This window comes from Heterodontus francisci, chromosome 6 (assembly GCF_036365525.1).
Source record: "Heterodontus francisci isolate sHetFra1 chromosome 6, sHetFra1.hap1, whole genome shotgun sequence".
Taxonomy (NCBI): Eukaryota; Metazoa; Chordata; class Chondrichthyes; order Heterodontiformes; family Heterodontidae; genus Heterodontus; species Heterodontus francisci.
The window spans coordinates 119,346,478-119,371,980 of record NC_090376.1 but is presented as its reverse complement, the minus strand read 5'-3'; the positions used below and the strand labels follow the sequence as shown (position 1 = coordinate 119,371,980).

Genomic DNA, 25,503 nt, shown 5'->3' with positions numbered 1-25,503 from the left:
GACAGTGACTGGGTGTTTGCCAAGATTCCCAGTGCACTGGGATGTTCCTCTTGTGCAGGACACCAGAATTTGCAGCCATGCTGTTTCTTCTCCTCCGTGGGTGGCGAATCATAAGAACATAAGAAATAGGAGCAGGAGTAGACCATACGCCCCCGCAAGCCTGCACCGTCATTCAATACGATCATGGCTGAGCTTTTACCTTTAAGCCACTCTCCCATCCGCTCCCCATATCCCCTGATTCCCTGAGAGATCAAAAATCTGTCTATCCCAGTCTTAAATATATTCAACGATGGAGCATCCACAAACTCTCAGCCAGAGAATTCCAAAGATTCACAACTCTTTGAGTGAAGAAATTCCTCCTCATCTCAGCCCTAAATGATTGACCCCTTATCCTGAGACCTGCCCCCGTGTTCAGCATCGATGGGATTAAAAGGATTAAATTGCGAGGCCAGGTTTCATGGACTAGGTTTGTATTTCCTCGAGAACAGAAGATTAATGGGGTGATCTAATTGAGGTGTTTCAGATGAGTAAAGGATTTGATAGGGTTGATAGAGAAAAACTATTTCCTCTGGTGGGGGGAGTCCAGAACAAGGGGGCAGAACCTTAAAATCAGAGCCAGGCCGTTCAGGGGTGATGTCAGAAAGCACTTCTTCACACAAAGGGGGGTGGAAATCTGGAACTCTCTCCCCCAAAAAGCTGTTGAGGCCGGGGGTCAATTGAAAATTTCAAAACTGAGATTGATAGATTTTTGTTGGGTGAGGGGTATTAAGGGTTATGGAACCAAGGTGGGGTAATGGCGTTAAGATGCAGATCAACCATGATCAAAATGAAATGGCAGAACAGGCTCGAGAGGCTGAATGGCCTGCTCCTCTTCCTATGTTCAATGCTGAGTTACGCCAGACAAACCAGTCAGTATCTGAGACTTTGGTCAAGGGGTGAAGGGAAGGGTAGTGGGAGTGTTGCCCAAGAAAATGCACTGCATTTCTTTAGCTCACGCGTGTGAGTGGAGGTGGAAGTTTTTAGCTCCCTTATGTTTTCTGAGTTTTAGCTTCCAGAATCCGACCTCTAACAATGACTAGAATCATGAGTAAATGAGCAAAGAACTTGAATTGGCATAGTGTCCACAGGACATCTGGCAGTACTGCATGAACTGCAGTCACTGCTCATCAGGCAAACGAGGCAACCAGTTGTGCACAGAAGGAGCCCACAAGCAGATGAGGTTTTGTTGAGTTGCTTGAGGGAGAAATGTTGATCAGGACAATAGGAGAACTCTCCGACTCTTTCTTCCAATGGTGGCCGTGAAGATCTTTAACACCCACCTGAACAGACAGACGAGGAGAGGGCACGGGGAGAGTGGGGTGGAGGGAGGGGAGTGTAGGGAGGTTGTGAAGCAGGGGAGGGGTTGTGAAGAGTAGGGGGCATGATCAGGAAGTTTGCAGACGACACAAAGATTGGCCTTGTGGTAGATAGTGAGGACGATAGCTGTAGGCTGCAGGAAGATATTGATGGTCTGGTCAGATGGACAAAAAAGTGGCAAATGGAATTCAACTTGACGAAGTGTGAGGTGATGCATTTGAGTTGGTCAAACAAGGCAAAGGAATACATGATCAATGGGAAAATACTGAGAAATGTAGAGGAAGTGAGGGACCTTGGAGTGAATGTCCACGGATCCCTGAAGGTAGCAGGACAGGTCAATAAGGTGGTTAAGAAGGCATATGGAATCCTTTCCTTTATTAGTCGAGATATAGAATATAAGAGCAGGGAGGTTATGCTGGAACTGTATAATTCATTGGTTAGGCCACAACTTGATTACTGTGTGCAGTTCTTGTCACCTCATTACAGAAAGGATGTAATTGCACTAGACAGGGTACAGAGGAGATTTACGAAGATGTTGCTAGGACTGGAAAAATACAGCTATGAGGAAAGATTGGATAGGCTGGGGTTGTTCTCCTTGGAACAGAGAAGGCTGAGGGGAGATCAGATTGAAATGTACAAAACTGTGAGGGGCCTGGGTAGAGTGGAGATGAAGGGTCTATTCACCTTAGCAGAGAGGTCAGTGACAAGGGGGCATAGATTTAAAGTGATTGGTAGAAAAATTAGAGTGGAGATGAGGAAAAACTTTTTCACCCAGAGGGTGGTGGGGGTCTGGAACTCACTGCCTGAAAGGGTAGTTGAGGCAGAGACCCTCAACTCATTCAAAGGGAGTCTGGATATGCTCTTCAAGTGCTGTAATCTGCAGGGCTACGGACCAAATGCTGGAAGGTGGGATTAGAATAGGTGGATCATTTTTCAGCCAACACAGACACGATGGGCCAAGCGGCCTCTTTCTGTGCCCTAAACTTTCTATGATTCTAAGAGGGTGACAGGAAGAAGGGGCTTCTGGGGGTGCGGGGGTGGGGCGGGGGGGGGGTTGGTGGGGGGAGATGGGGAGGTGGAAAGTGGGGGTGTGGAGGCTGTAGCAAACAGACGGGAGGAGGAGAGGGAGGTCCAAGAGAGGGAAGGTGCTGCTGATAATAATGATCCACTAATCTGATATTTAAAAAAATATTTTTAAATAAGATTTTGAAAAGTTCTTCAGCTGCATTTGATTCTACCAATGAGGTTTATTGAATCACACGCAGTCCTTGAATTCAGGCTGGACCGTGCGATGAATGCTAATTAATCAGTGTCATATGACATCAAATTAATGCCAGATGCTGTGCTGCACAAAGCCTCATTCTAACCTTCAACCATGGCACAAATATTTCCTAAATACATTCAACCTCTCACACCCTCCCTCAAAACATCTAATACTTGAACATTCTTTCTGCAAGTTACATGACCAATCTTCACAGTACTAGGCAAAATTGTGCTCTAGAATGATGCTCTTCTATCATAAAGAGCCGAAGCATCTCTCTGGCACTCTGCAGAGTGGGGGTGTTCAAAGCAGTAATTATCAGCCTGACCTCCTCCTATTTTAAGGCAGATCCTTTCCTGCACAATAAATCTGCAGAGTAAGTTTAAGGCTATGAGTTACAAGGTTGATGTTCTTTGCTGGAATTTAGAAGAGTAAAAGGTGACTTGATTGAAACATATAAGATCCTGAGGGGTCTTGACAGGGTGGATGTGGAAAGGATGTTTCCACTTGTGGGAGAATCTAGAACTAGGGGTCACTGTTTAAAAATAAGGGGTCGCCCATTTAAGACAGAGATGAGGAGAATTTTTATTCTCAGAGGTTCGTGAATCTTTGGAATTCTCTTCCTCAAAAGGCAGTGGAAGCAGAGTCTTTGAATATTTTTAAGGCAGAGGTAGATAGATTCTTGATAAGCAAGAGGGTGAAAGATTATTGGGGGTAGGTGGAAATGTGGAGTAATCAGTTCAGCCATGAATTTATTGAATGGTGGAGCAGGCTCAGGGGTCGAGTGGCCTACTCCTGCTCCTAATTCATATGTTCGTAATCAGTAGAATTTGTCAGAATTATTGGGCAGGATTTTATCCTACCCTTGGAGATGGGAATGGAGGCAGGGGTGGGGCAAGCAAAATGGCAAGGGGTGGTTCCTGACGTCAGCCGGGCCCTGTGCTATTTTGTCCGGGGCGTGGAAGGACTTCACTCCAGATTTGTGGAGGTTTGAGGGACCCTGCGCTGTGTGGAGAGGCTGCCAGGTGGGACCTGGTGGCCTCCTAGTGGGCTCGGGCGGGGTGGGGGTCCCTCCTTTAGGGGAAATCCATGGCCCCCGGAAGGTCCGCCCAGCAGGGATGGCCGCCCCTGGGAAGACCCCCCCCCCCACCCCCACCATCCTTACCTATCACCAACCCCTAACCTCATCACTGGGACTTGCCTCACTGGCCCTGGCGACCCCAACTCCAGTTACCTGTCCTGCGGTCTCCAATGTCCTCAGTACTGCATGGCCAGCGCTCCCAGTGGCACAGTCGGCAGCTCTGGAAGTGGTTGTTCATCGCTTAAAGGGACAGTGTTCCCAATGGCAGGCAGTTAATTGGCTGCCCGCCATTTGATTGCAAGGGGGGTCCGATGGAGATCCGAGGTGGGTTCTCACTCCGCCTTCCGTCCTGCCACTCGAACTCCCGCCACTGGAATCAAATCCAGCCCATTGTTTAATGAAAAATTATACGTAAAATAAAATCGAACGTTCGTAATTTTTGGTCACCAAATTTTTACCTCTCCTCCTTTAAGATACTCCTTAAAACTTGAAAAACTTGACCTAATATCTCCTTATGCGGCTCAGTGACTTGTTTGGTGAAAAAATCCGACTGGCTGATTAATGTGCTTTATGGATGGAAATCTATCATCCTTATCCAGTCTGGCCAATCTGTGACTCCAAACTGACACCAACATGGTTGATTCTTAACTGTCCTCTGAAGTGGCCTGGCAAGACTGTCAGTTGTATCTAAATTACTACCAGTGATTCAAGGAAATGGCCCAGCCTCACCCTGTCAGGGAAACGAGGGATGGGTAATAAATGCTGGCCTTGCCAGCAACATGCACATCCTGAGAATGAATAAGAAGTTGGCAGCCATGAAACAGGAACCGATGTGCTGGGCTGCTCCATCATTCATCCACAGACTCCTTTTTGTATGTCTTTCTGATGATCCGATAAACCAAGGCTCCATCTACCCTCTCAGGTGGCGATTAAAGACCCACTATTTCGAAGAGCAGGAGAGTTCTCCCTGGTGTCCTGGCCAATATATATCCCTCAACCAAACACCTAAAAACAGATTATCTCATCATTACCTCACTGTTGTTTCTGGGAGCTTGCTGTGCGCAAATTGGCTGCTGCGTTTCCTACATTACAACAGTGACAGCACTTCAAAAAATACTTCATTGGCTGTAAAGCACTTTGGGATGGGTGTTATAGAAATGTAAGTCTTTCTGTCTTTTGAACATATTAGAGGGGTGGGTTTTGTGGGGTCGAATGACCCTTTCTTCATCTTCATTTTTCTTGTATTGTCGCGATTCCATATGGTGCGTCTTGGCTGTTTGTATCCTCCATCATGAAGTCAGCCGTTTGCACAATTGTATCAGATCTGCCAAAGTGTGCACTGAACAACCTAAAGGTGCATCTGGGAATAATTCAGAATTTAAAGGATCAAACGTAGAAGGTTTATACTTTGAAGTTCTGTGAGCTGAGATTACGACCTCGTAGCTATTCCCAGCTGTTGTACCTCCAAATCGCAAGTGTTCCAGTGAGTGAGCGTTTCACAATTGTTTATAATATCGTTTGTAGTGTTATAATCGACACAATTCAGTCCAAAGTTCTGTGCAAATTATATTTCGCTATTTTATTTTTGTTTTATTTATTCTCAGTGTGAGTGACACTGGAAAGGCTGGCGTTTATTGCCTCTTCCCAGTTGCCCTGGTATAAAAGCAAAATACTGCAGATGCTGGATATCTGAAATAAATACAAAAAGTGCTGGAAATACACAGCAGGTCTGGCAGCATCTGTGAAGAGATTCTGATGAAGGGTTACAGACCTGAAATGTTAACTCAGCTTCTTTCTCCACAGATGCTGCCAGACCTGCTGAGTATTTTCCAGCTCTTTTTGTTTTTATCCCAGTTGCCCTGAGTTTGATTGAACTTTATTGGCTTGCTTTGGGGGCAGTTGGTGTGGGATTGGAGTCACAAATAGGCCCAGATTGGGTAGAGGCAGCAGGTTTCCTTCCCTAAAGGGGATTAATGAACCAGTTGGGTTTTTAATAACAATCCAACAGCTTCATGGTCTCTTATACTGAGACCAGCTTTTCATATTTTTAAACTGAATTCAAATTCTCAAACTGCTGTGGGATTTGAGCTCATGTTCTCTGGATTATTAATCTAGTATCATAGCCACGACACCACTGAATCCCATAGCCTTTAAAACTGAGTATAAACAGAAGGTTTACTAACAGAGTGACTATTTTAAAAAAAAGCTGTAAGCAAATAAACTTACAAAGACTGTCTCTCATTTCAGCCCCTTTTATGGTGAAGACTTCTATTGTGAAATTCCAAGAACTTTTCGCTACCTAGCATTTTATATTTTTGACAGAGATGTCTTTCGGAGGGATTCAATTATTGGTAAGTGAAAACCTTGCTGATCAGTTATTTCATTTTTGGATGGTCTTCTGTTGTTGGCTATTTGACAAGTGCATAATATCTCCCCTTAGTGGAGAAATTTGTTCACGTAGCACCACTACGCAGCCTTACCGTTACTTCCCCAGGGGGCTGGCAGGGCTGCGAGATGCATAGTCCAGTTAGCCTAACATCAGTCGTTGGGAAAATGCTGGAATCTATTATTAAAGAAGTCTTAACAATGCACTTAGAAAAGCACAGTATGATTAGAACAAGTCAACATGGTTTTACTAAAGGGAAATCCTGTTTGACAAATTTATTAGTTTTTTGAGGATGTAACTAGTAGGGTAGATAAAGGGGAACCAGTAGATGTAGTATACCTGGATTTCCAAAAGGCATTCAATAAGGTGCCACATAAAAGATAATTGGCAAGATAAGGGCTCATGGTGTTGGGGGTAATATATTAGCATGGATAGAGGATTGGTTAACAGACAGGAAGCAGAGAGTGGGCATAAATGGGGCATTTTCAAGTTGGCAGGCAGTGAATAGTGGGGTACCGCAAGGAGCAGTGCTGGGACCTCAGCTATTTACAATCAATATTAATGACTTAGAGGAAGAAACAGAGAGTAATGTATCTAACTTTGCTGATGATACAAAGCTCGGTGGAAAGGTAAGCTGTGGGGAGGACGCAGAGAGGCTGCAAAGAGATATAGACAGGTTAACTGAGTAGGCAACAAGATGGCAGATGGAGTATAATGTAGGGAAGTGTGAAGTTATTCACTTTGGTCGTAAGAATAGAAAAGCAGAATATTATTTAAAAGGTGTGAAACTTGTGTCGATGTTCGAAGAGACTTGGGTGTGCTTGTACAAAGAAGGCAGATTATGGGTATCGCTGGCAAGGCCAGCATTTATTGCCCATCCCTAATTGCCCTCGAGAAGCTGGTGGTGAACCGCCTTCTTGAACTGCTGCAGTGTGTGTGGTAAAGATACAACCACAGTGCAATTAGACATTTTCGTTGCAGTTTTTATACAACTGATTGGTTTGCTAGGCCATTTCAAGGGGCAGTTAAGAGTCAACTGTATTGCTGTGCAGTCACATATAGGCCAGACCGAGTAAGGATAGCAGATTTCCTTCCCTAAAGGGCATTAGTGAACTGATAGGTTTTTACAACAATCTGGTAGTCCCATGGTCACTATTATTGATACAAGCTTTTTAATTCCAGATTTATGTAAGGAACTGAATTTAAATTCCCCGGCTGCTGTGCTGGGATTTGAATTCATCTCCTTAGATCATTAGTCCAGGCCTCTAGATTACTAGTTCCATAACATAGAGTCATAGAGTTATACAGCACAGAAACAGGCCCTTCGGCCCATCGTGTCCATGCCAGCCATCAAGCACCTATCTATTCTAATCCCATTTTCCAGCACTTGGTCCATAGCCTTGTATGCTGTGGCGTTTCAAGTGCTCATCTAAATACTTCTTAAATGTTGTGAGGGTTCCTGACTCTACCACCCCTTCAGGCAGTGTGTTCCAGTTTCCAACCACGCTCTGGGTGGGTGAAAATTCTTTTCCTCAAATCCCCTCTACACCTCCTGCCCCTGACCGTAAATCTATGCCCCTTGGTTATTGACCCCTCCGCTAAGGGAAAAAGTTTCTTCCTATTTATCCTATCAATGACCCTCATAATTTTGTATACCTCAATCAGGTCCCCTCTCAGCCTTCTCTGCTCTAAGGAAAACAACCCTAGCCTATCCAGTCTCTCTTCATAGCTGAAATGCTCCAGCCCAGGCAACATCCTGGTGAATCTCCTCTGCACCCTCTCCAGTGCAATCACATCCTTCCTATAGTGTGGTGTCCAGAACTGTACACAGTACTCCAGCTGTGGCCTAACTAGCATTTTATACAGCTCCATCATAACCTCCCTGCTCTTATATTCTGTGCCTTGGCTAATAAAGGCAAGTATCCCTTACGCCTTCCTGAACACCGTATCTACCTGTGCTGCTGCCTTCAGTGATCTATGGACAAGTACACCAAGGTCCCTCTGACCTTCTGTACTTCCTAGGGACCTACCATCCATTGTATATTCCCTTTCCTTGTTAGTCCTCCCAAAATGCATCACATCACACTTCTCAGGATTAAATTCCATTATGCTACTGTAACCACAATACAGGTCAAGAGCCAGTCTTGGCAAACTCATGCCATATTATGCAGGGTGGGTGATATATTCCAGGGCATTAGAACATTTGTTTTACTCCAGGTCAGAGCTCCCTTACAAAATCTTGGATTTCATTCAGATCACTGTCCCCCACAGCAGTGAGAATAGTATACAGATATCTTCTGCTCTTAGGACTGAGTAAAGCTGAGTATAATTGAGTAGCGGAAGAGAGGGCACCCTGGGAGGATGCAGAAGGCATGTGTTTCCCAACCCAGGAAGCAGGATGACTAACGGCCAGTTACCTGTACGTGGCAGGAGAGCTGGGACTCAGCTGTGCGTTGTCCATTTAGACAATGGCCATACTGTAGGAAAAGATCCCGAGGTGTTTCACAGGAGTGTCGTCCGACAATGCTTGTGGCATCTGTTTCTTGTATTTCAGGCTGTTATTTCCATCAGTTAAAAGCTTATATTTCATGCACAGCAGTTTATATAATGAAGGACTACAGTCACTATTACCTGTAGATTCTGAGCTGCCAGCCATGGCTCAGTGGCTATCACTCTCGCCTCTGAGCCAGAGCTTGTAGGTTCAAGCCCCATTCTGGAGATTCTGGGCGTTCTCCGGTGTCCTGGACAATATTCATCCCTCAACTAACATCTAAAGGCAGATCATCTGATGATTTATCTCATTGCTGTTTATGGGATCTTGTTGTGCACGCATTGGTTGCAGCAATTCCTACACTGCAATGGTAGAAAAATAGGGCAGCGCACAGCATGATCCCACAAACAGTCAAGTTAATCTGTCATTGCCTGAGGGGTGAACATAGACCAGGTCACCGGAGAACGCCCTGCAATTCTTCGGAAATCAAAAGTCTCCTGAGAGCTTTAGCCTCTTATCCAAAAGGCAGCACCGCCGACAGTGCAGCACTCCCTCAGTACTGACCCTCCAACAGTGCAGCACTCCCTCAATACTGACCCTCCGATAGTGCAGCACTCCCACAGTATTGCCCTTCCAACAGTGCAGCACTCCCTCAGTATTGACCCTCCAACAGTGCAGCACTCCCTCGATACTAACCCTCCGACAGTGCAGCACTCCCTCAGTAGTGACCCTCCGACAGTGCAGCACTCCCTCAGTACTAATCCTCTAACAATGCAGCACTCCCTCAGTACTGACCCTCCATCTGTGCAGTTGTCCCTCGATACTGACCTTCCGACAGTGCAGCACTCCCTCAGTAGTGACCCTCTGACAGTGCAGCACTCCCTCAGTACTAATCCTCTAACAATGCAGCACTCCCTCAGTACTAATCCTCTAACAATGCAGCACTCCGTCAGTACTGACCCTCCAACTGTGGAGTTGTCTCTCAGTACTGACCCTCTGACAGTGCAGATTAACTTTTCATAGGATCTTGCTGTGTTTGCAGATATAAGAACAGTGATTGCACTTCTACAATGTGTACATTGTTTGTGTAACAGTTTGGAAAATCCTGAGATGTGCCAAAGTTCTACATAAATCGGAAATTTTTCTTGTATTGAAATATATAGCTGAGGGAGCTAATGTGCTTTATGTCATAGAAATACTGTCATTCTTGAGGTTTGTTTAAGTAGAATGGATGTTGTGCATGAGAATTGACTTAATCCCAGGTTGACCCAGCTTGGCTTGGACCCCAATTACACTGCTCAGGATGCATTGTATTAGTTATTTCTTAGCATGTGGAGTGTAGTTCAAGAATTAAATAAACTGCATTCCAAGCAAAATGACCAGATTTTATTCCTATTTTTCAAAAGCCTCACTACTCCTACTCCTCTGTGTATTTTTTAATTGCAGCTGATGTTTCATTTTGTGCCGTGCTTTCACATTTTTAGTGAGAGTACCTTTCCTCGCTGTGCTATATTGAGTCTGTCAACACCTCAAATTCAAAATTCTCATCCTTGTTTTTCAAATCCCTCCATGGTCTCACCCTTCCCTATCTCTGAAACTTCTTCCAGTCCTAACCATCCAAGATATCTGTGCTCCTCTTATACTGGCTTCTTGTGCAGCCTGCCCATTCCAGGTATTAGTCCAGTAAACCTTCTCTGAACTGCTTCCACCACATTTACATCCTTCCTGAAATAAGGAGACCAGTACTGTACACAGTACTCCAGATGTGGTCTCACCAATGCCCTGTATAACTGAAGCATAACCTCCCTACTTTTGTATTCAATTCCCCTCACGATAAACGATAACATTCTATTAGCTTTCCTAATTACGTGCTGTACCTACATACTAACCTTTTGCGATTCATGCACTAGGACACCCAGATCCCTCTGCATCTCAGAGCTCTGTAATCTCTCACCATTTAGATAATATGCTTTTTTATTCTTCCTGTCAAAATGGACAATTTCCCACTTTCCCACATTATACTCCATTTGCCAGGTCTTTTCCCACTCACTTAACCTTTGTAGCCTCCTTATGTCCTCTTCACAACATGCTTTTCTACCTAGACCTGCTGAGTATTTCCAGCATTTCTTGTTTTTATTTATACTTTCCTACCTATCTTTGTGTCATCAGCAAATTTAGCAACCATACCTTCGATCCCTTCATCCAAGTCATTTATATAAATTGTAAAAAGTTGAGGCTCCAGCACAGATCCCTGTGGCACACCACTCGTTACATCTTGCAAACCCGAAAATGACCCACTTATGCCTACTCTCTGTTTCCTGTCAGCTAGCCAATCTTCTATCCATGCCAATATGTTATGTGATTCAGTGTCAGATTTTGTTTTATAACGCTCCTGTGAAGCACCTTGGGACATTTTACTTATGTTAAGGATGCTATGTAAATAAAAGTTGTTGTTGGTAATACAGGTAAAAACCTTGGCGCCTTCCACACCAATGTTCAGCTTTCTGCAAGATAAATCAGATATGTTAAATTGTATATCAATTGTGTTTAATTTAATGCCATCTGCATATATTGTGGTTTCACTTGAGCACATATAAAGTGATATTTATTGAAACTGTGGGGTGGTTGAGTTATGCTTGTAATGTTTCACTCTGTAAATAAATTTTAGACTAGACTATTGGCTCCAGTATATTCCTACACCAACTGGCTTTCTGGAATAGAACAAGATACACTTCAGATTTGATCTAAATTTGTTTCCACCAGTTCTTCCATAAGCAGCGACTTCTATTCTGGATTCAAGAGATAGTGATTTTATACGGACTGGAGAAACTGGGAATGTTCTCCTTGAAGCAGAGAAGTTAAGGGTAGAGTTAATAGAGGTGTTCAAAATCATGTAAGGCTTTGATAGAGTAAATAAGGAGAAACTATTCCCAGTGGCAGAGTGATCCGTAACCAGATGGCAGATTTAAGGTAATTGTCAAAAGAACCAGAGTAGGAGGTGAGGAAACACTTTTTCTTTACACAGTGAGTTGTTGTGATCTGGAATGTGCTGCCTGCAAGGGCGGTGGAAGCAGATTCAATAGTAACTTTCAAAGAGAATTGGATAAATACTTAAAAAGGAGAAATTTGCAGGGCGATGTGGAAAGAGCAGGGGGAGTGGGACTAATTGGATAGTTCTTTCAAAGGGCCAGCACGGGCACGATGGGCTGAATAACCTCCTTCTGTGCTGTAAGATGCCCTGATTCTATGACTAAGATGAACAGCACTGTGAAGTCAGCTTCTTAAGTAGAGGCTGTGATGAAAGTAGGATTTCAGACTTGAACTTTACTTTTGCCAGACAGTAAAGCTTTGTCTTTTATTTGAAATTAAAATGCTAGTTCCTGGCAAGCAGCTGTTACAGCTGAGGCTGGGAATTGAAACCAGTACACTGGGGAGTATCGGATGTAGGTTCGTAGCCGTGACCTGGAGCAACAATTCTGAAGCCAGATATAGAAATGTCAGCATTTTTGGATTGGTTGCAATCGGTGTCAAATCCTGTGTCTATTTATTTATTAACTTTGACATTCCCAAACTTGCCATTCTACACTAGAGTTTCAGTTTGTGAAAAGTCTGAAAATGCAATTCAGTGCACAATAAGATAAGCTGGACCTTAAAACAGATTTTCTGCCCTTTGAGGTTGTTCCTGCCAGTCTTTTTCATAGGCAGCAGGACTGGAAAACAGCGGGGTAACAAGTGCTGTTGATGCTCCTACACCTCATCACTTCCTTTGAGGGGCGAGGTGGTTTAATATGGGAATACAGTGCCGTTGGCCAACTGGTGCAAGAGCTTAACTGACATCTGCAACCTGGTGCAAAAAGCTCACATCTGATTCACACGCTGGGCTCATCTCACCCCTGAGCATTTCTGGCTAGTCACCGTTCCAGTCAGCCATTACCAACCCTCCAGGTTTGTTCTGGAGTCTCCAGGAAGGAAATATTTATTTCATGGACACAGCTGCAAGCAAAACCCAAGAAAAATTGTGTGTTTCATTTTCATTTTTGTTAAACACGTTCAGTTATAAAATTATTGGAAATGGGGAAAATAGTCTGTTTAACTGGGTGTGGCTGTTGGAGATGGGAGGTCATGTGATGAATCCTCCATGAATCCTTTCAACCAGAGCTGGCAACATGAGTCTTTCAGCAAGTACTTTCTTCAAGGGGAACTGTTGGAACTTTGCCCACTTTAATCAAAATTGCCCATTCATTGCTCCAAAGTCCATGTGTTGCTGGGAGGCAGGAGATGTTGAATACACGGAGATTGAGGGGGACTTGATGTCACCAGTACAGGTTGGCATTCTGCGGACACATCTGGTTATTCACTGAGCTTTGTAGACAGACTCCTGTACTGAGAGGAGAGCAGTCTTCACGGGCAGGGATTCAGCATTAGAAACTAACACTTGTTTAACGTTACAGGCCGAGGGATTAGGCTTCACTTGGGAGTCATGCAAAGCGATCATTATTAGAGTCTGTGGGGGCGAAATTCATTTGTGCAGTGCCGCTTCTAGTGGCTACAAAGGCCTCCCTGAGTTTCTGGAGGAAGAGTGCACTGCTACCTGCTCATCCCATGTGGTGTTCTCTGAGGATATGGGTGCAGGCAAGTGCATCCCATGTGTGCTCTGGAATGTGTGGATTGGGCATTATCCTGACGTCACACAGTCCAACCAGTAAATGTGATGATGCCGAGATCCCAAATTAGGTCAATGAGTGTTCCGGTAATGCCTGCGTTAGTTGATCATATAGAGGAAGCATAAAGCAGCAAGATGGGCCCTGCAGTGGTCTTATTTAAAGGGCCAGGCATCTGCCTGCAGGTAAGTTACATTTTTGGAATGTTTTCTATTGCAGAGTGTCTCTGGAAGTACTCTGGAATTTTCTTGGAGGAGTTGTGCTGTGTCCCTTCATTTGGCAGAGAGTATTGCTGCGTCCTCACAGGGTAGGCAGAGGAGTGGGTGACCTGTCCACACAAAGGCAGACACAGGTAGGGGGGAGCAGTGTCTGTGCCTCTGGGTCAGTAACACAACAGGGAGATGGAGCAGAGGCTGTGGAGGGGGGAAGCTCTGCACCATGTCCTCTGCCAAGTTGGAGCCGGACTCCTCCATGCTCCTTGACAGTGACAGGAGGCTGACTGGCAGGCCAGTCAATACATCCAGCATCTCAGTTTTTATTATTTGTTCTTGGGATGTGATTGTCACTGGCTGTGCCAGCATTTATTGCCTTAGCCCTAATTGCTCTTGAGAAGGTGGTGGTGAGCTGCCTTCTTGAACCGCTGCAGTCCATGTGGGGTAGGTACACCCACAGTGCTGTTAGGAAGGGAGTACCAGGATTTTGACCCAACGACAGTGAAGGAAAGGTGATATAGTTCCAAGTCAGGATGGTGTGTGATTTGGAGGGGAACTTGCAGGTGGTGTTCTCATGCATCTGTTGTCCTTGTTCTTCTCGGTGGTAGAGGTCGCGGGTTTGGAAGATGCTGTCGATGGAGCCTTGGTAAGTTGCTGCAGTGCATCTTGTAGATGGTACACACTGCTGCCACTGTGCGCTGGTGGAGAAGGGAATGAATGTTGAAGGTGGTGGATGGTGTTGAGCTTCTTGTTTCCCTCAGTACTGACCCTCCGACAGTGCAGCGCTCCCTCAATACTGACCCTCCGACAGTGCAGCACTCCCTCACTACTGACCCTCCGACAGTGCAGCACTCCCTCAGTACTGACCCTCCGACAGTGCAGCACTCCCTCAGTACTGACCCTCCGACAGTGCAGCTCTCCCTCAGTACTGACCCTCTGACAGTGCGGCGCTCCCTCAGTGTTGACCCTCTGACAGTGCAGCACTCCCTCAGTACTGACCCTCCCACAGTGCAGCACTCCCTTAGTACTGACCCTCCGACAGTGCAGCACTCCCTCAGTACTGACCCTCCGACAGTGCAGCACTCCCTCAGTACTGACTCTCCGACGGTGCAGCACTCCCTCGGTACTAGTACTGAAGTATCAGCCTAGAATTTGTGCTCAAGGTCACTGGAGTGAGACTAAAACACGCAATCTTCTCAGTGCAAGAGACAAGTCTGCTACCAGGCCACATAAGGAGATATTAGGACAGCTGTCCAAAGGCTTGGTCAAAGAGGTCCGTTTTAAGGAGCATCTTAAAGGAGGAGAGTGAGGCGGAGAGGTTTAGGGAGGGAATTCCAGAGCTTCAGGCCCAGGCAGCTGAAAACACGGCCACCCGTGGTGGAGCGATTAAAATCAGGGACACGCAAGAAGCCAGAACTGGAGGAGTGCAGCGATCTGGGAGGAAATTCGATCATTTGATGATAGCAGGAGTGAGCTTTGCCTGAAATGTCCCAAAGTCAAGACTGAGTGCAAGTTTTGATCTGCAAACCCTGCCCTTAACTTTGTTGTCATTTATTTTTCTGATTCAAACGGTTCCAGCATTATTCATTCCATTCAATGTTTTCCCACCACAAGAGTGTTTCCAGAATGTATCATTATACTGTATGTTCAGATAAACAGATTGCATAATCTACAATCATGTCTCATATTTTAACTGGAGGAGATAGCTGAGAGTAGCAGTGCTCTCCTCTGCATTCATGTTGCCCAGAGTTTTAAATTGAAATACCTTTTTGTTGCTGAGACGATAAATTAAGAATAAGCATTTAGCATTTTTACATGGTCCAGGTTCCTTGTTGGTTTAATTGTTTTGAGGATTTACGATTTGAATGATGCCACACATTTAGCATCACAAATATATTTCCTATATTGCTGTATGTGTAAAAAAAAACATTTTATATTTATTCTTCGGGTGTGGGTGTTGCTGGCAAGGCCACTTTTTATTCCCCTTCCTCGTTACAAAGAAAGAACTTGCATTTATATAGCACCTTTCATGACTCCAGGATGTCCCAAAATGCTTTACAGCCAAAGAAATACTTTTTCAAGTGTGGTCACTGTTGTTATGTTGAAAATGTGGCAGCCAATTTGCACAAAGCAAGATCCCACAAACAACAATATAATAATGACCAGATAATCTGTTTTTAGTGATGTTGGTTGAGGGATAAATATTGTCCAGGACACAGGGGAGAACTCCGCTGCTCTTCCTTGAAATAGTGGCCACGGGATCTTTTACATCTACCTGAGAGGGAAAACGGGACCTCAGTTTTATCTTGAGGTATTTACTTAATTGTATTTATTTTAAAAAGCTTAAGTACAATTACAGCTTCAACACATCAAGACATTTTTAATGTATTTGTAATTTTAAACAGATTGCAATGACCAAAACTGTTTCCCTTTTGTGAACTAACAATGGTGAACAAGCTAAAAGGACTTGAGTTGTTGCACTTACTGAGAAATTTGAAAGACTATTTGACTCATCTTCCCATTACAAAACAGACAGGATGGGGCTAGAGGAAGAGACTTGTTCCATGTTGGGAGAGTAAGTAAGTAGGACTTCACCAGATGTGTTATTCAGAAGCTGCTCATTGAAGGCTTGAATTCAAGCTCGATAAAAGGGTATGTAATGGTTATACTGACGTTTATTTATTCACACAAGGTGACTCAATATTAGGTTATTCATTGCTTTAAGACTCATAAAGAGTAATTGTATTATAGAAGCTCATGAACTCCAAGCTGCAACATGGCACTTAACCCTTTGAGACCCTTGGATAAATTCACTGATGAAAGGGGAACATGAGTGAGAGTAAGGGAATCAACCCTTTTTTTTTGAAGGAACTAAACTCTTGTCTTAAAGATCACAGCACAGATCTTCCACTTTTTCAGAAAGAAAGACTTGCATTTATGTAGTGACTTTCACAACTTCAGGATTACCGCCCCATCAGTCTACTCTTGATGATCACCAAAGAGATGGAAGGAGTCATTGACAGTGCTATCAAGCTGCACTTGCTCAGCAATAACCTGTTCACTGACATTCAGTTTGGGTTCCGCCAGGGCCCCTCAGCTCCTGACCTCATTACAGCCTTGGTCGAAATATGGACAAAAGAGCTGAACTCAAGAAGTGAGATAAGAGTGACTGCCCTGGACATCAAGGCAGCATTTGACCGAGTGTGGCATCAAGGAGCTCTAGCAAAACTGGAGTCAATGGGAATAATGGGGAAATCTCTCCACTGGCTGGAGTCATACCCAGCACAAAGGAAGATGGTTGTGATTGTTGGAGGTCAATCATCTCAGTCGCAGGACATCACTGCAGGGTAGTGTCCTGGGCCCAACCATCTTCAACTGCTTCATCACTGACCTTCCTTCAATCATAAGGTCAGAAGTGGGGATGTTTGTTGATGATTGCACAATGTTCAGCACCATTCGTGAATCCTCAGATTCTGAAGCAGTCTATATCCATATGCAGCAAGACCTGGACAACATCCAGGCTTGGGCTGATAAGTGGCAAGTAACATTCGCGCCACACAATTGCCAGGCAATGACCATCTCCAACAAAAAAGAATCTAACCATTTCCCCATGACATTCCGTGGCATTTCCATCGCTAAATCCCCCACTATCAACATCCTGGGGGTTACCCATTGACCAGAAACTGAACTAGACCAACCACATAAATGCTGTGGCTACAAGAGCAGGTCAGAGGCTGGGGATTCTGCAGTGAGTAACTCACCTCTTGACTCCCCAAAGCCTGTCCACCATCTACAAGACATGTCAAGAGTGTGATGGAATACTCTCCACTTGCCTGGATGGGTGCAGCTCCAACAACACTCAAGAAGCTTGACACCATCCAGGACAAAGTAGCCCGCTTTATTGGCACCCCATCCACAAACATTCACTCCCTCCACCACCGATGCACAGTGACAGCAGTGTGTACCATCTACAAGATGCACTACAGCAACGCACCAAGGCTCCTTCGACAGCACCTTCCATACCTGCAACCTCGACCACCGAGAAGAACAAGGACAGTAGATGCATGGGAACACCACCACCTGCAAGTTCTCCTCCAGGCCACACACCATCCTGACGTGGAACTCAACCACCATTCCTCCACTGTCACTGGGTCAAAACCTGGAACTCCCTCCCTAAGAGCACTTTGGGTGTACCTACACTACATGGACTGCAGTGGTTCAAAAGAAGGCAGCTCACCACCACCTTCTCAAGGGCAATTAGGGATGGGCAATAAGTGCTGGCCTTGCCAGCGATGCCCACATCCGTGAAAGAATAAAAAAAGTCCTGAAGCGCATTTGAAGTGTTGTTGCTGTTGTGATGTAGGAAATGCGGCAGCCAATTTGCACACAGCAAGATCCCACAAACAGCATTGTGGCAAATGAGCAGTGTAACTTAATGATGTTGGTTGAGGAATAAGTCATAGAGTTATACAGCACAGAAACAGGCCCTTCGGCCCATCATGTCTATGCCTGCCATCAAGCACCTAACAATTCTAATCCCATTTTCCAGCATTTGGCCCATAGCCTTGTATGCTATGGCGTTTCAAGTGCTCATCTAAATATTTCTTAAATGTTGTGAGGGTTCCTGCCTCTACCACCACTTCAGGCAGTATATTCCAGATTACAACCACCCTCTGGGTGAAAAAACCTTTCCTCAAATCCCCTCTAAACCTCCTGCCCCTTACCTTAAATCTATGCCCTTGGTTATTGACCCCTCCGCTAAGGGAAAACGTTTCTTCCTATCTAACCTATCAATGCCCCTCATAATTTTGTATACCTCAATCATGTCCCCCCTCAGCCTTCTCTGCTCTAAGGAAAACAACCCTCGCCTTTTCAGTCTCTCTTCATAGCTGAAATGCTGCAGCCCAGGCAACATCCTGGTGAATCTCCTCTGCACCCTCTCCAGTGCAATCACATCCTTCATATAGTGTGGTGCCCAGAACTGTACACAGTACTCCAGCTGTGGCCTAAGTAGTGTTTTATACAGCTCCATCATAACCTCCCTGCTCTTATATTCTATGCCTCAGCTAATAAAGGCAAGTATCCCTTATGCCTTCCTAACCAGCTTATCTACCTGTGCTGCTGCCTTCAGTGATCTATGGACAAGTACACCAAGGTCCCTCTGACCCTCTGTACTTCCTAGTGTCCTACCGTCCATTATATGTTCCCTTTCCTTGTTAGTCCTCCCAAAATACATCACCTCACACTTCTCAGGATTAAATCCCATTTGCCACTGCTCCGCCCATCTCACCAGCCCATCTATATCTTCCTGTAATCTAAGGATTTCCTCCTCACTATTTGCAATACCACCAATTTTCGTGTCATCTGCGAACTTACTTATCATACCTTCTTTATTCACATCTAAATCATTAATGTACACTACAAACAGCAAGGGTCCCAGCACCGATCCCTGTGGTACACCCCTGGTCACAGGCTTCCACTCGCAGAAACAACCCTCGACCATTACCTGTGGAAAGAGAAGCAGAGTTAACGTTTCGGGTCAGTGACCCTTCTTCGGCAGTTCCTCTGCTCTCTTTCCACAGATGCTGCCAGACCTGCTGAGTGGTTCCAGCATTTCTTGTTTTTATTTCAGATTTCCAGCATCCGCAGTATTTTGCTTTTATTTTACCTCGACCATTACCCTCTACTTCCTGCCACTAAGCCAGTTTTGGATTCAATTTGCCAAATTGCCCTGGATCTCATGGGCTCTTACCTTCTTAACCAATCTCCCATGCAGGACCTTATCAAAAGCCTTACTGAAATCCATGTAGACTACATCAACTGCTTTGCCCTCATCTACACATCTAGTCACCTCCTCGAAAAATTCAATCAAGTTAGTTAGACACCATCTCCTCCTGACAAAGCCATGCTGACTATCCCTGATTAATCCCTGCCTCTCCAAGTGGAGATTAATCCTGTCCCTCAGAATTTTTTCCAATAGTTTCCCCACCACTGATGTTAGATTCACCGGCCTGTAATTACCTGATCTATCCCTGCTACCCTTCTTGAATAATCGTACCATATTCACTGTCCTCCAGTCCTCTGGTACCTCTCCTGTGGCCAGAGAGGATCTGAAAATTTGTGTCAGAGCCCCTGCTATCACCTCCCTTGCCTCACATAACAGCCTGGGATACATCTCATCTGGGCCTGGGGATTTATCCACTGTTAAGCCCGCTAAAACATCTTATTACTTCCTCCCTTTCAATGTTATTATGTTCAAGTATATCGCAATCTCCCTCCCTGATCTCTACACCTACATCGTCGTTCTCCATCGTGGACACAGATGAAAAGTAATCATTTAAAACCTCACCTATGTCCTCCGGCTCCACACACAGATTGCCACTTTGGTCCCTAATGGGCCCTACTCTTTCCCTGGTTATCCTCTTGCCCTTAATATACTTATAAAACGCCTTAGGATTTTCTTTTATATTGACCGCTAATGTTTTCTCATGTCCCCTCTTAGCTCTCCTAATTACTTTCTTAAGTACCCCCCTACACTTTCTTTACTCCTCTAATGCCTCCGCTGTTTTCAGTGCTCCAAATCTGCCATAAGCCTCCTTTTTTTTTCCTGATCCAAAACACTATATCCCTTCACATCCAGGGTTCCCTGGACTTGATGGTCCTGCCCTTCACCTTAACGGGTACATGTTGGCTCTGAACCCTCACTATTTCCTCTTTGAATGACTCCCACTGGCCTGATGTAGACTTTCCTACAAGTAGCTGCTCCCAGTCCACTTTAGCCAGATCCTGTTTTGTCAAACTGAAATGAATGTTGACGCTTGACATGAATGCAGAAACATTCATTGATGTAACACTGGATTGAGCAGTTCTTGTTAGCAATCCTGGTGTGTGCTGTTATGGATAGATTTGGTGGAAGATGACATCCAAATGCCAAAGACTGATGGATGCACAGGAGTGTATGAGGAGCACGGAGAATACTGTGTCTACCCTGAAACTAAGTCAGAAAAGCATTGTGAATATTGTTGTTAGTTTCCATGGATGGTGAAAGGAGATAATCACTATGTAAGAATGCTGCTTGTTTCATGGTTTAGATCAAGCCTCTCATTTTATTTACCACTTAAAATGCTAGCTGGTCTTAACAATTGTAAAAATGTATGTGGTATTTCTGCTGTTATCCATATGTTTTTTTACTGCTGAGAATTTGTGAAATACCATTGTGCTAAGTATTGAGCTTCTTTCCAACAAAACCAAGGATCAAACCAATAGTTGAAGTAAGCTGATGAAGCCTTCTATTTGATCTCCACACTCTTTCAGGCATACGACAATAACAACTTTCATTTATGTAGCACCTTTAATGTAGTCAGTCTCCCAGGGCAACTCACAGGAGCAATAATAAATTTGACACTGAGCCCCATAAATGGATTGTAGGACAGGTGACCAAAAGTTTTGTCAAAGAGATAACTTTTAAGGTCTTAAAGTAGGACAGAAGGGTAGAAGAAGGAGTGTTTGGGGAGGGAATTCCAGAACTCAGGGCCGAGGCCGCAGAAGGTACGGTCTTAATGGTAGAACGATTAAAATTGGAGATGAAGAAGCTCTGTATTGAGAGTGAGGACCCTACTGTGAGATCAGTCTGTGACATGGAAACCAAAGAAAAATCTAAAGTGAAAAAGAGTGAGGAAATTCCAGAAGTATAAGTCCAATGCTGTCCTTAATTATCAAATGAGACACCCGATAAACAACAGGTGTGGTTCATTCTGTTAGTCAGAAACAGTTCACCACCAGAGAGCTGCCGGATGGGGTGAGATGTTTCTGGTTGGACCTGTATGTTTCTCTGTTCCTTTGTTTGAGTGGGGATTGTCACAAATGGATTGTAAAAGTGTTTCTGTGAAAGGAATTCTACAAATCGCTAATTCCAGCAGTGTTATGTTTGCACCTTTGCTAAAAGATTGTGACACATCTTAACTGAGAGCAGCAAACATGAACTTGGAAACAAGCAGCATTTGCACGTGATGGTGGCCTGAGGAAATGACAAAGTTATAAAGTATTTACAGCAGAGAAACAGGCCATTCGGTCCATCTGGTCTATGCAGGTGTTTATGTTCCACACGAGCCTCCTCCCACCCCCTCTTCATCGCACCCTATCAGCATTTCTTTCTTTTCCTTTCTCCCTTATGTGTTTATCCAGCTTCCCCTTAAATACATCTCTGCTATTCACCTCAACCACTCCCTGTGGTAGTGAGTTCCACATTCTCACCACTCTCTGGGTAAAGAATTTTCTCCTGAATTCCCTCTTGGATTTATTAGTGATTGTCTTATATTGATGGCCTGTAGTTTTGGACTGTCCCAAAAGTGGAAACATATTCTCTGCATCTACCCCATCAAACTCTTTTATAATCTTAAAGAGCTCTATCAGGTCACCCCCTCAGCCTTATAATTTCTAAAGAAAAGAGCCCCAGCCTGCTCAATCTTTCCCGATCGTTTTAACCTCTGAGCTTTGGTATCATCCTTTTTTGCACTTTCTCCAGTAGCTCGATATCTTTTTGTAACATGGAGACCAGAATTGCACACAGTATTCCAAGTGTGTTCTAACCAAAGTAAATGGAGACCAGACTGGAAATCTGAAATAAAAACAGAAAATGCTGGTAATAGTTAGCAGGTCTGGCAGCATCTGTGGAGAGAGAAACAGAGAAGACTGGGTTCTGATGAAAGGTCATCGACCTGAAATGTTAAATCTATATCTATCTGCACGGATGCTGCCAGACCTGCTGAGCATTTCCAACATGTTCTGCTTTTATTACTATTCTGGGTAGTTATTGGACAAAACAACGGAATTCAGTGCGTGCACTGGTGGAGTACTGTTGAGAAGGGGAAGCCATAAGTATAAACATTTTTCTGCCGTCTCTTTACAGGCAAAGTTGCCATCAAGAAAGAGGAACTTCAGAAATATCATAATCGAGATACCTGGTTCCCACTTCAGCCAGTGGATGCTGATTCGGAAGTTCAGGTGAGTTCAGTTGTGTAACCAATGTGAGAGAAATAGAAAGCCTTGCATTTCTATAGCATCTTTCACAACCTCTGTGTCTCAAAGCATTTTACAGCCAATGAAATACTTTTTGAAGCATAGTCCATGTTGTAACATTGGAAACCCGACAGCCAATTTGTGCACAGCAAGCTCCCACAAACAGCAATGTGATAATGACCAGATAGTCTACTTTTAATGTTGTTGATTGAAGGATATATATTGGTCCAGGACACTGAGGAAAATCCCCTGCTCTTCCTCGAAATAGTGCCATGGGATCTTTTCTGTCCACCTGAGAGGGCAGACTGGGCCTCAGTTTAAGGTCTCATCTAAAAGACAGCACCTCTGACAGTGCAGCAGTACCTCAGTCCTGCATTGGAGAGTCAGTCTGAATCTTATACTCAAGTCTCTGGAGTGGGGCTTGAACCCACAATCTTCTGGTCTCAGAGACAAGAGTATGACTCACAGAGCAACATCTAAAACTGTAAAACAAATCTGAAACACTACAACTCTCAATTAGAGAGATAAACAGCTGACTATATTTTCAGTGTGCTGGTAGGGGAGGAGTTACATCCTCGCTGAGAGTCTTTGGAAAGAAACCCGTAAAGGATCAGCTTAAGCAGTGAAGAACATGCTTTCTTGTTGGTTTCTGGAAAATAAATAGTGTTTTCCTCACCCAATGCAGGTACATAAATAAACTTGCTGTCCTAACATACGTCATCTCTTCAAGTGAATAAATCTTTGCATGTTTTACAGTTAGAAACAGTGTAGGAAAAATCTTCACATTTGATGGTCTGACTGGAAAGTGCTCAATTAAGGACATAGTGGTTATGTTACTGGACTAGTAATCCAGAGGCCTGGTTTAATGATGCGGAGACGAGTTCAAATCCCGCCAGGGCAGCTGGGGAATGTAAATTTAGTTAATTAAATAAATCTGGTATAAAAAGCTAGTCTCAGTAATGGTGACCATGAAACTACCAGGCTCTTGTAAAAACCCATCTGGCAATAATGTCCTTTTGGGAAGGAAATCTGCCGTCCTTACCTGGTCTGGGTGTATATGTGACTCCCCACCTACATCAATGTGGTTGACTCTTAGCTACGTGGCGCAGTGGTTAGCACTGCAGCCTCACAGCTCCAGCGACCCGGGTTCAATTCTGGGTACTGCCTGTGTGGAGTTTGCAAGTTCTCCCTGTGACCATGTGGGTTTCCGCCAGATCCTCCGGTTTCCTCCCACAGCCAAAGACTTGCAGGTTGATAGGTAAATTGGCCATTATAAATTGCCCCTAGTATAGGTAGGTGGTAGGGGAATATAGAGAAGGTGGGGATGTGGTAGGAATATGGGATTAGTGTAGGATTAGTATAAATGGGTGGTTGATGGTCAGCACAGACTCGGTGGGCCGAAGGGCCTGTTTCACTGCTGTATCTCTAAAAATAAGTAAATAAAATAAAATAAATAAAATACCCTCTGAAATAGCCTAGCGAGCCATTCAGTGTATTCAAGAATGTGGTTCACCATCACCTTCTCAAGGGCAATTAGGGATGGGCAATTAATGCTGGGCTTATCAGCGACGCCCACATCCTATAAACGAATGAATAAAAGATTGTGGCCGAGAAATTTGGGAGCACCCGCCTTTGGGCATTTGCACGGCTTTATAGGGGTAGGTTCAGTGAGGTGGAGATGGGATGGGGGTTTGGGTGAGGTGATGGAGGCTTTTAATGTGGGGTCTGGAGGAATGTTGCTCGTGTTCCTGGCTCCACACTCAGATAGGTTACTTACTTCCTGCATCTATGTCTAGTGTTGGTTTCCTCGAGTGTGGCCCATGCTGGCACTGACTGTCCCGTAGAAAACCAGTGTTGGAGTGGGAATCTGAAGCAGGCGTTAGACTCCTTATTTGCATAAGAAAACACCTAACACCCGCTTCTGGTGTGGGTAAAGGACGCTTCTTGTTTGTCCTTATCAAATACAGTGCAGTCTCGGCCGGAAGTGCAGCGTCCTTCCTGCCTGCCATTTTGGGGCTTTAATAGATCCTGTAGCATCTGAAAAGTGGGCACCACACAGCTCAATTTCCAGGACACTGGATGTTAAGAGTGATATGTGTTTATTTATTAACATGGACATCCACTACTTCAATAAACACAGATTTACAAAAAAATAGCTTTACATTCCTGTCTCTCCAATTCAATATTTCCTATTTCTATGTAACGTGCCATCGATGGGAGTAATTTATGAAACTGTGTTCCTGAAATGAAGTTTCAGTGGATGGAGCATGGATTGCAAAATTATCCCTTTCTCTGATTGGCATTCCAACCTAGAGATTCTCCGCACTGGAAGCAGAGCTTTGATTAATGCACCCCCTGGTATTGCTGTATGGTTGTACAGAATTACATACATTTTACAGCACAGAAACAGGCCACTGTTTGTGCTCCCCACCCTACTTCACCTCACCCTATCATCTGAAACAACAGTGGTAGCAGAGACAGCACAAATTTCAGTGTCTAGTGTAGAGTGAGTTTAAGACAGTCATCAGATTGTGTAGTTGCAGGCAACAGCATTCAGGTGAGCTGGCATATGCAGGGCCTGAAACCTGCACTATGGGCTGGCAAGTCAGGATTTAAACCTCAGCATTGGCAGGTGTTTACAGTTGGACCTCCTCCAGGTGTCAGGTTGCCAGTTGTGGTTGGGCACTTGGCCAGTGTGTCACACGGAGGTAAGATGAATGCCTGTGGGTGAAATTACCTTCCACAGAAAATTAATGCTTTGGAGAAAAAAAAAGCTCAAAATATTTCAGTGGTTATTTTGAAGAGATTTTTTTTGCTCCAATATTTGGTTGTTTTCAACAAACATAAAAATGCCACAGATGAAATCTGAACATCTGAATTAATCTCCCTCTCCATTTTTCACCATTTAATAATTTCTGGTCATTTTCATTGTCACAACAGTTTCGTTTTGGGCTGAAAGAACTTGCAAAGTGTATAGTTTTCCTCCCCTCTGTCATGCGAAGCTGGAGATCTTTGGGAACGCATGGTCATTGTGCAA

The 25,503-nt window shown here is 44.4% G+C and overlaps 1 protein-coding gene across 4 annotated transcripts in view; it reads left to right on the top strand.

Annotated features, from left to right (window-relative positions):
- rasa3 (RAS p21 protein activator 3) overlaps nt 1-25,503 on the top strand; it is a 164,808-nt gene that overhangs the window by 86,209 nt on the left and 53,096 nt on the right. For all 4 annotated transcript variants that reach the window (XM_068034186.1, XM_068034187.1, XM_068034185.1 and 1 more), the window contains 2 exons: nt 5,946-6,049; nt 22,357-22,451. In XM_068034186.1, the coding sequence (XP_067890287.1) occupies nt 5,946-6,049; nt 22,357-22,451 (199 nt within the window). The remainder of the gene's footprint in view (nt 1-5,945; nt 6,050-22,356; nt 22,452-25,503) is intronic.